This window comes from Salvia hispanica, chromosome 3 (assembly GCF_029641045.1).
Source record: "Salvia hispanica isolate PSC_SH4W2 chromosome 3, Shi_PSC_v1, whole genome shotgun sequence".
In the NCBI taxonomy this organism is placed as follows: domain Eukaryota; kingdom Viridiplantae; phylum Streptophyta; class Magnoliopsida; order Lamiales; family Lamiaceae; genus Salvia; species Salvia hispanica.
The window spans coordinates 27,272,482-27,282,917 of record NC_142694.1 but is presented as its reverse complement, the minus strand read 5'-3'; the positions used below and the strand labels follow the sequence as shown (position 1 = coordinate 27,282,917).

The 10,436-nt window shown below is 38.7% G+C and overlaps 3 protein-coding genes across 3 annotated transcripts; 2 read left to right on the top strand and 1 right to left on the bottom strand.

Annotated features, from left to right (window-relative positions):
• On the top strand, positions 1 to 2,492 carry LOC125214882 (Regulator of Vps4 activity in the MVB pathway protein). Its single transcript, XM_048116089.2, has 7 exons — positions 1 to 177; positions 269 to 401; positions 776 to 879; positions 962 to 1,133; positions 1,250 to 1,390; positions 1,474 to 1,562; positions 1,641 to 2,492. Exons 1-7 carry the CDS (start codon positions 92 to 94, stop codon positions 2,347 to 2,349), a joined length of 1,434 nt encoding a protein of 477 aa, XP_047972046.1. The 5' UTR covers positions 1 to 91; the 3' UTR covers positions 2,350 to 2,492.
• Positions 2,493 to 2,569: 77 nt separating this feature from the next.
• Positions 2,570 to 4,414, bottom strand: LOC125214883 (outer envelope protein). The gene is made up of 5 exons (XM_048116090.2): positions 4,304 to 4,414; positions 3,573 to 3,635; positions 3,283 to 3,459; positions 3,013 to 3,211; positions 2,570 to 2,927 (listed from the first exon to the last, which is right to left on the bottom strand). The coding sequence occupies exons 2-5, from the start codon at positions 3,629 to 3,631 to the stop codon at positions 2,733 to 2,735; spliced, it is 630 nt and encodes a 209-aa protein (XP_047972047.1). The 5' UTR covers positions 3,632 to 3,635; positions 4,304 to 4,414; the 3' UTR covers positions 2,570 to 2,732.
• A 790-nt stretch (positions 4,415 to 5,204) lies between these two features.
• Positions 5,205 to 10,215, top strand: LOC125214564 (thiol-disulfide oxidoreductase LTO1-like). Its single transcript, XM_089068930.1, has 7 exons — positions 5,205 to 5,525; positions 5,622 to 5,937; positions 7,003 to 7,259; positions 7,342 to 7,454; positions 7,904 to 8,051; positions 9,142 to 9,279; positions 9,539 to 10,215. Exons 1-7 carry the CDS (start codon positions 5,397 to 5,399, stop codon positions 9,617 to 9,619), a joined length of 1,182 nt encoding a protein of 393 aa, XP_088925056.1. The 5' UTR covers positions 5,205 to 5,396; the 3' UTR covers positions 9,620 to 10,215.
• Positions 10,216 to 10,436: the final 221 nt, after the last annotated feature.

Sequence of the window (10,436 nt, the reverse complement as noted above, 5' to 3'; positions counted from 1 at the left end):
GACCGTTGTACAGACCTTTTCCACTCTCTCTCCACGCTGATTCTCTCATTACTAAAAAGTAAAAACACACATTTTTGTCGAAGAAAATATCATGCCAAGCGCCGCCGCCGACCGCTGGAAGAAGGCCGTCGCCATGGGTCTCTCCCTCTTCGGTCGCACTTTCAACCCCTCCAAATGGTTCTCCTTCCTCTCTCTTTTTTTCCTGCTCTCTTTATGTTAAAATGTGCTGACATTCTGCTTTTCCCCCTTTTTGCCCAATCTTTTGAAGCAAAACCTCGGCCAAAATGGCGGTGGCGAGGATAAAGCTGCTGAGGAACAAGCGAGAGGTGGTGATCAGACAGATTAGGCGCGATATTGCTCTGCTTCTCGAGTCCGGCCAAGACGCCACTGCTCGTATTCGAGTAACTCATTTACCTCTGCTTCATTTTGCGTTTAATTTAGGGTTGATTTTGTGTATTTTAGCTGTTTTTGGGGTTATTAGAAAGCAAGGTTTGCCCCCATACCCTTTTAATTTGTTGGCAAATGCATTACTTGTAATCTATCATCCTTGATTTTGAGCTTATTAGTGGCTACTTTGGATGTTAATTTATGTAGGTAGAAAAATATTGGCTAATCCACTACATACTCTGATAGATTGAACAATTCTGAACTTGTTTTATCGCTTATTATCGATCTAACCTTATAATCCAATGTAGATTTCGTGGTTGCAATGTTAGCCTTACCTCAAACAGTTTGTGTTGTTGCTCCTTACTAAATGCTTCTCATGGCTGTGTAGGTTGAACATGTGATAAGAGAACAGAATATTATGGCAGCGAATGAGTTAATCGAACTTTTCTGCGATCTAATTGTGGCAAGGCTCTCTATCATAGCAAAGCAAAGGTTGGTTTGGATGAATTTGGTGCCATTTGACATGGAGTGATGTGACTGGTGAAAAACATAACGTTTCTGGTGATGGTTGCAGGGAATGCCCGCCTGACCTTAAAGAAGGGATATCGAGTTTGATATTTGCTGGCCCTCGATGCTCAGAGCTCCCCGAGTTACTGGCCATACGAGACGTATTCCAGAAGAAATATGGCAAGGATTTTGTTTCTGCAGCTACTGATCTGCGACCCAATGCTGGTGTCAACCGATTGGTATGTGTTCTCGTTCATAAATTTGAACTTTATATTTGATCAGACGAGTTCTGTTGTTTGATAAGTTGTACAACTTTACATGATGAAGCTTGCATTTGACTCTTGTCTGCTTGCAGCTTATTGAAAAGCTCTCTGTTAAAACGCCATCGGGTGAAGTGAAGCTGAAAGTTTTGAAGGAAATTGCGAAGGAATACCAGGTTCAATGGGATACAACAGAATCGGAGGAGGAGTTGCTCAAGCCTCCAGAAGAGCGTATCGTATGCCCTCTCTCAATCTCTTTCTCCCACTCCTATGCATGTTCCAGCACACTCTTAGTCTCCAGTCTTGTTTTTTACCACAGGAAGGTCCAAACGGTTTTGTGAGTGCATCGGGTATGCCATTGAAGCCTGTCCAAAAGCCGTCTCTCGAGCCAAATGATGCATCAAACAGGTAAAACTCGATTACTTGCACGAGTTGTTATGTTGGGGCATCTTCCATTTTCACCACAAAGTTAATACTTTTGAACAGGGGACAACAAGGCAATGTCATGAATTTTCAAGATGTGGCATCCGCTGCTGGCGTTGCTGCTGAGAAAGCACTTGCTGCTGCTGAAGCAGCAGCCGTCCTAGCTGCCTATGGAGGTAACAAGCAGATGCCTGCTTCTCACAACAGTGGGGGAAGCTTCAACAACACTTCTCGTAAATCCAGTATAAAGTTTAAGCCAACTCCCCCGGCTGAGTATTCCACCATTGATGATCAATCTGAAGATGAGAGAACAACAATACAAACAAACGGTTATGAATACTACACTCACTCGGGCGTCGAAAATGAGCAGAAGGTTGATGATGGTAGGAAGGTGATTAGGAGGCAGAGCTATAACTGTCAGAGAGCGCCTACAGGCACCAAGTTTGATGAAGAATCAGACTGCGATGAAGAGATTGAGATGGAGGAGCCACCAAGCGCCAACGCGGGGAGGATTAATCGAAGACATAGCTATAATAATGCTCCTCCACCCGCACACTCTGGCGTCAAATATGATGAATACAGCGATGACGAAGAAGATGAAGAAGTCAGTGATGATGAGTTTCGCCAGCCTGCAAGAGGCACTGCTGATCGGCCACCAGAGCGCCCGGCTCCACAAATTCCAGCGCGGCGTGTGCACCCCAAGCTGCCTGACTACGACACACTGGCTGCTCGTTTTGAAGCACTGAAACAGCACAAGGCGCAGCCTAGGTAAATCAGCCGGTGCACATTCGTATATGTTTGTCAATGAATATAATATACTACTGGACGTTATACCCATCTTTTGCCTCTTGTAATTCGTTCATTTTATGGATACTGATATTGAAGAATATATACATATAATAATATTGTAGTTTATCCCTTACTTTGCCTCCCATCTTGGGTCTTGAATCAAATGGTGCAAAGCTCTATGTTGTTTACAAGACATCTCAAAGTGAAAAAACTGTATCACTTTATGGCTCAACACAAATCGAACTGCACATTTCGTCTTTGCAGTTTCCAAACATAAACTTAAACAGAAATGTTCAATTGTGAACTTTTTTCAATATATATCATTAAACCAACGGTTACAGCAAAGAGTCGTAGTATCAGGGAGCATTACTTATCGTCTAACTTTGTAGATAAATGTTTCTGCATTGCTAAGGCTGACTCACGAGCGAAATGCTTTTGCTTGAGAAGTACATAGGGGTATCCAATAAACGCCAGAGGGTTTGCTGGCTTTGAAAATGAAAGTATTTCGTACCACACATCGTTCTGTTCATCCATTGTAATCGAGAAGCATTCTTCTCCTGCCTGCTCGCAACCAATACAGACCACCATATAAGCATTCATTTATGTTATCGAAAGAACTAAATAAACCTGAGCTCCTAAACTGTACCAGAAGGTGCCCCTGAAGAGTCCCACTACCATAACTATATGAGGCCACAGCATTTCTTTCTTTACTGGAGTCATCAACGTAAACAACTTTCAGTGGCATCAGAAGCCAAGGGAAAATCGCTTTCGTGCACACACAAAACTTCACCCCGCTCTGAATAGGAGTCTTGGGGTCAACGAATGCCCAGTTCAGATTGAAATGCCTGCAAGGTTGAACAATTACATGAAATAATTTTTACTTTGCATTGCTTGTACAGATGAACGTCCCAACTACCTCCAATTCTGAAGAGCGCTTTTGCCTTTCTCAAACGTCTCAAAACCTGAACCGACTAGAACTCTGGCATGGTTAATCAGAAAACTGCTATCTGAAAGTTCCTTGTCTTCCTTAAGAGAAGAAGCTGATTTAGCAGTAGCGCCTTTAAATTTGGCGTCGTAATTAAAGTCACCAGACCTGTCGATGGAGGTATGCAGAGTATAATCATGCATAATGCAAACAGAGATAAACACCTAGAAATAAAGAGTAAACAAAAAGAAAAGCACATTTCAAGAAGAGATGAAGCTTACTTCTTAATGCATTTCTTCTGTTCTTGATTAGATGGACGGTACATAGATAGGAAAAACATCTTCCTGACATGGAGACGACACTTACATAAAATTAATAACTGAAAAACAACTATATCAAGAGACATGCTGTTCACAAATCACAACAAATCATTAAGGAAATATTGCTGCTTAAATATGCATACAGTTTATTTTAGGAGCTAGCTCTGTAATCCTCAAAATTAGATTAGAACGAAAATGTGATGACATCTGATTTTGAAGTCTAGTTTAAAGTAATACTCCATCAAGCAATAGATGCATTTCTTTTTGGAGCAAAAAGTTCCCAACTTTTTAATTTTCTACTTGTACACAGTTTGTCAGTCAGTAATCAGTATAACAACAAAACAAGAAAAAAGAAGAAACACACACATAAGATTAACATAGTCAGTCATGTAACACAAATTCCGTGAATTTGACAGAATTATTTTCTCATTTTGATTCAATTCTGTCAAATTATATCGAGCCTCCTCGTTATACCGATTTTCCAATGCTAAATTGGATAAACTAATTCAGGCTAAAATCTGCAAAACTAGGCTACTCTTCCTATCGATTTTAATCGGATTTTTTCATGTATGCATAGCTCAAAACAACAATCAATTTGGCTAGAAATTGCAATTGAGAAGACAAATTTAGGGTCGAAAGAGAATCCCCATAGTTTGTAGTGGGAAAAGAGAGTGAGTGTGTGTGTTAGTTACCTGAATCGCAGACTACTCTTCAGTCTTCGCAGTTCGCATTAAACAGAGCACGGAAATGTAGAGAGCCGCAATACCCTTGCATTTTAATTACTACTCGTATTTTTCTCGCATATTAATTATTTTTAATGTGATATTGACATACGGAGTATTTCCCTATTTGGTATGCAATAAATTTAAAATGAAACATAATTTTTTGAGGTACTAATATCGAATATAATCACAATATCTGAAGATGAAAAATGCCACATTTTCTTCTAATACTCCCTCCGTTCCGCCATAGTTGAGTCATTTTACCATTTCGGAAAATTTCTTCATAGTTGAGTCATTTCCATATTTGGTAATTTTTTTCTCCTTCTTACTTTACTCTCTCTTACTTTATTCTTTCTACTTTATTCACTTTATACTTTATTCTCTCTACCTTTTCTTCTCTCTTACTTTTTTATCTATTTATTTAACACACCCAACATTCATTTCTAAAACTCCCTTCCCAAAAGTTCCGCCTCAGTTATGGCGAAACGGTGAGAGTATTACTTTTTATTTGGTGTTGAAGATCAATTTAACACCTAGGTATGTGATTGGTTTTGCAACTTTGCATGACGTGAAAACAGGGGAGAGGAGAGGTGAAGTAAGTTGCTTTGCGGCTACAATATGTATGAGAGAAATGCCACTTGCTGTGGCACAAAGATCTGATAATATGACAAATTCAACAAAAATAAGAACGACCCCAGATTTTAGATGAAAACCCTCTCAATTTTAATTGTTAGAATAGTCTTCATGTTGTGTTGTCTTTTTTGACACACAAAGTCAAACACTCAATAAGTCGAATTACAATATATTGTTACTAGAAGCCTAACTTTATAAACATAATTCTATATAAGATTTTCCCAAACAAGTTTATCGCACTGATGGACACTCCTTCATTAAAATGATTTTAACATTTTAAAAAAGATATCGAATTAGTGATAGTGCTGACTGATTGAGCGACGCACAGTTGTAAACAATCGATCTCCCCACATTAACTGCGCCACCGCCATACATCACCTTCAACCACCACTGCGCCGGAAACCGCTAACACCAGCACCTGCGCGAGCTAATGGCGGCGGCGGCGTCGGCCAGTTTCTTCAGCATAACGCCGTCATCATCTTCATCATTTCTATTTTCCAATCGAACTCCATTTCTCTGTCCGACTTCATTCCCCGCTACTTCGCTCCCCCAATTCAAGGTCAGACGACTTCCTGCCTTCCCGCGCCTCTCTTATTTCTTCTCTCCTTCGTGCAATACGATTAATTGGTGTTTGTAATTGATTTCGAATTGGTAGAGAAGAGTTCCGGTGCTAGGGCACGTGTTGGTTCAGGTGAATTGCGTGTCGGAACGTAGCAAGCAGGCTGCTGAATCGGAGCCTGAAACTGCTCCATCGCCTTCGTCGGAATCTCCATCTTCTTCTGCTGCTGCCGCTGCCGATGACGACGATGCGGACGTTTCGGCTTATAAATGGATTGCTGCTCTCGGAGGAATTGGATTGATGGAGACGGCGTATTTGACTTACCTTAAACTCACGAATTCCGACGCTTTTTGCCCCACTGGTGGAGGCTCGTGCACCACCATCCTCACCAGTGATTACTCTTCTGTTTTTGGTAATCTTTAACCTCGATTTGGTTCTGTGCTAGATTTGTGTAATCTACGTATTAGGGTACTGTTGCGGTATGACATATATTTGCTTGTATTTTTGGTATGAGTGGCAAGCATAGAAGATGATAGTTTTGGGGGTTGCCTAGGAAATGTGAAAGGCTTTAGAGAGGACTGTGGGAATTTAAATTGTTCGAACATTCACGAACCAATCACAAACGAAATGCTGATGAGATCAGGCCACATTTACTAAGCAAATATTGACAACATTTATTTATGTATAATATAGAGGTTGAAAGGTTCTACTTACGGAGATGAAAATGAATCAAACTTAGGACCGGACCAGATGCGTGAACTCACATGCTTTCACTCTCTTTGTCTGAATCTTGTTGAAGAAATCCTATGATTTTGAGACATTTGAGATGACTGAGAATCCTCTTTTATGTAAGGGCTTCAAGTGCTTGACGAGTAGGAATAATATATATTACCAACTTCTATCCATCTCTATTGCATTATGGAGTATATATTAATTTTTTTTGTAGGTTCCCCAAATTCTATTGCAGGTTTATGTATATTTGCTCCTTCATACGCATAGTACTTACACTCCAATTTATATGAATGAATATCTTTATTTATGATTCCAAAAATAGTAATTAGGAATTGATTGAGTTGGTGAAATTAAAAGAAAACCTAAAAAAGTATGTGTTGGTAATTAGACTCGGATTGTAAATTGTAATTGTATGTAAACCTTCTCTGGTAATCTTATTGCTTACCAATCATACCAGCAGAATATGTTCTTGCTAGCAAGTATGTTGACACTCAGTTTAACTTCATTTTACATGTCAGTCATATAGTTGTTGGTATCACTCCCACTTTCTCAGCATGTCAGCTGATGCTGATGTTAGAACGATTGTGTTGCTGATGTTAGAACGATTGTGTCTTTAGCAATGTTCTGATGAAAACTTATTTGCTGCCTCATGTTGGCTGCCCGCAGTCTCTGTCTCTGACACAGGTGTTGATCACTTTTCAGTCTCTGTAAAATATAAATTGCTTTCGTTTTTTCTTATTTCCAGGTGTTCCTCTGCCATTGTTTGGCATGCTAGCATATGGTTTAGTTGCAAACCTTGGCTTACAATTGGGTAGGGAGAAAAGGAAATTTGATACTGGAAAATCTAATGACGAGATCATCTTAGTTGGAATAACTACCTCTATGGCAGTTGCTAGTGCATATTTCTTGTACATTCTGAGCACTGAGTTTGCTGGAGAGTCATGTTTATATTGTTTGGCATCTGCAACATTGTCCTTCAGCTTATTCTTCATAACGATAAAGGTTTGTCGCCAGCAAAATGCTTAGTCTTTTTTAACTGCTTAGTTCTATTAAATTACAAGAATGTTTGGGGTCCAAATTGCAGAGGTTTGGACTGCAAGAACTTCAAAAATTATTCGGCTTACAGCTATCTGTAGCTAGCTTGGTGGTTATTGTGTTGACTGCATCTTATAATACTGCCCAACCAGGTTCATCAAGGTAACTGAGTTCTCAAGTGATGTGATTGTAATTGAGGTGTGGTACAGCGACCTTGTGGTAGGAGTGTTGAGTGTGGAGTTGAACCCAAAGAAAAAATTTTCCCGTATCATTGTGATATCAAGTCTGAAAATTTAAAAAGACCAAAAGAATGACCGACTCACTTGAGAAGTTCTAATGATTAAACTTTGGACCTCCTAGTAAATTGATCATCTACTTGAAGATTTGCTCCTCTAGGTTGCCAAATTGTAGTTTTTCTTAATTCGTTCTAAAATGTGCACCTTGGGCACTTGTAAATGTTGCTTTCGTACATTGGATGCATAGTTAGTTTCGTATATTGAGTAGTGATTAGACTTGGCTTAGGTACTTCTGGGATGTGCTATAATCTGCTTTATGACCTTATGCTCAATGCCAACATATTCTGTGTATATGACCTTATAAATGTGCAACAGCATGTTGGAGACTGAAATACCTTACTTTGAAACTGAGATCACGAAAGAGTCAAGTCCTTTTGCTATTGCTCTGGCAAAACATTTACATTCAATTGGAGCAAAACTATACGGGGCATTCTGGTGTTCACACTGTCTTGATCAGAAAGAGGTACTTTCCTTTATGTTTCACTTCCAACTGATTCATATTGGTTGTTACTAGGACAAACATATTATCTGTTGTTTTTAAAAAGATGGATTTGCCGAAACAAGATATGCCTGTATAGCGGCTCTGATAGGTCTTGGTATCTAAAGAACTAATGGATCATGAAAACGACAAGAATGATCTCAGACATAAGTTAAAAGACATCCTTCAGAACATGTGTCATGGGTTGGTCAAGTTACTAGATTAAAAAGTTTGCTTGGTTTCTGGGAAATTGAACATTTAGTCTCAACTTGTCAGATGTTTTATGCTATAAGAAATATCAAGTTGTAACATTGGATTCCCATTTCACTTCTAATCTGCTAGAGATTATTTTGCTTAAACTAGTATATTTTCAACAGTGATTTTACTTTCCTCCAATACAGAATAGGACTCATCAAAACGTGATACTGTTACTGGTGGCCGGCCCTGCCTATGAACTTTGTTGCACCCAGGCTTTAAGATAGTGCTCGACTGCCTCCATATACTAATAATAAATAGAGAATTTTTGGGGAAAACTATGAATTTTGGTCAGTTTCTGTTTCTGGTATATCCCGCATCTTGGAAAATCAGCCTTAAAAAGTAGAAACCATGAACTTGAACATTTATCTCAATTTTCCCATGACCTAAAAATCCGATTTCCTATTTGTAATATGATGTTGATTTGGCGCACACATGTTTCAAATTGATGACGTGGTTGTGTTATTTGTTGTGTTGAGAAAAATGATAAAATTCATGGGGTGGTGTTGTCCTTGTCGAATTTTTTTGGATGTCACATTAGATACAATTTCACTCAAATTAGATCCCATGAGGAAAGTGAGAAAAATGTTAAATTCATGATTTTTACAGCTGATTTTCAAATTTGCGGGGACACCAGAATTTGAACAAAATTCATGGTTTTCTGGCAATTTACCCTAATAAGTACTATAACTTTCTTATATCAAAAAAAGAGAAAACAGTCGCACACATGATTCATATCACCAAATATAACCATTCCAAATTTCGAGATTGGATGGTTTACCGTTTACAGACTAACTTTTGTTTTATGCTGGCTTGATAGTTTTTTGGGAGGGAAGCAGCAAAAATATTGGATTATGTGGAGTGCTTCCCTGATGGTGTAAATAAAGGAACTAAAATGGCCCAGGCCTGTGTAGATGCAAAACTTGAAGGATTTCCAACCTGGATAATAGACGGTCAGGTATACTCGCAGTCTAAATGTCTTTTACTTGGACTCTAATGATTAATTTCTTTTAAGAAACTTTTTTCCTGTTTTGTATTCATTAAACTTGGTCTGATCCCTCGGATGGCTGTCTGGCCTATCCCTTCACCTTTAAACCTCTCAATGGGTCTATACTTTGCCAGTACCATCAAGATGAAAATGATATGCTGTTTTCAATCCCTCATTGCTTGTTTATGTTGAGAGAGATGGCCACACGGTAATATGATTCCTATTGCAGGTTTTGAGTGGGGAAAAGCAATTGTCAGAGCTTGCTACAATATCTGGATTTGGACTTGAAGATAAGGCTGAGACAAAATAGGATGTTGTTCCCTCCATTATTGTCTTGCATTCCCTTTTACAAGACGATGATATCATCTCACTTACCGTCTTACTCTAATATACAATAGAATTATCATCTCGATAGTAGCCCTATACGGAGTAGGTATTGGGGTAAACTAGCTAATTCAGTAAATGTTTCATCACTTCTTGAATAGAAATGAAGAGCATGGGTGTAAAGATGGATAACAGTGTAAAGCGGGACTTGCATTGTTTGGATGCGATTACCAAAGAGATCTTCCGCTTCTTCCTATGTGCCGGGACTTGCATCGTTTTGATGCGATTACCAAAGAGATCTTCCGCTTCTTCCTATGCGCCGACGTGAAACCCAGTACATTGAGTTGTTAGGGATGTGACTTGAGGCTATCGTTTTCAGGATCACGTTCTCCACTCTTAATGAGAGTATGAACAATATTTATGATGTATTGCGCTTTTAGGTGACATGAATATATGTATTGTGTTATGCAGATGGCTCGAATAATCATATGTTATAAAGCTGATATTACATGGAGTAATTGTAAAACGAATAATTTTGCAGATCCAAAGTAGTTGCAGCAATTAGGCAATTCTGTTACTCTATTATCTTTTTGCTTACATATATGGTCTTTTTCTTATTTGTTTGGAGCGTTTAATTTGAAAGATTATTTTTCATTATTGAATACTATGTATTAAATTTTTAGTTTATGAGATTGAATCTCATAACTTAGTAGTCGATGGATAATTATATAATAATGAGTCATAGACGCCTTCCTTCAACTTGAGTAATCTCACAATTATATTCTAGCTCGACAATCATATAT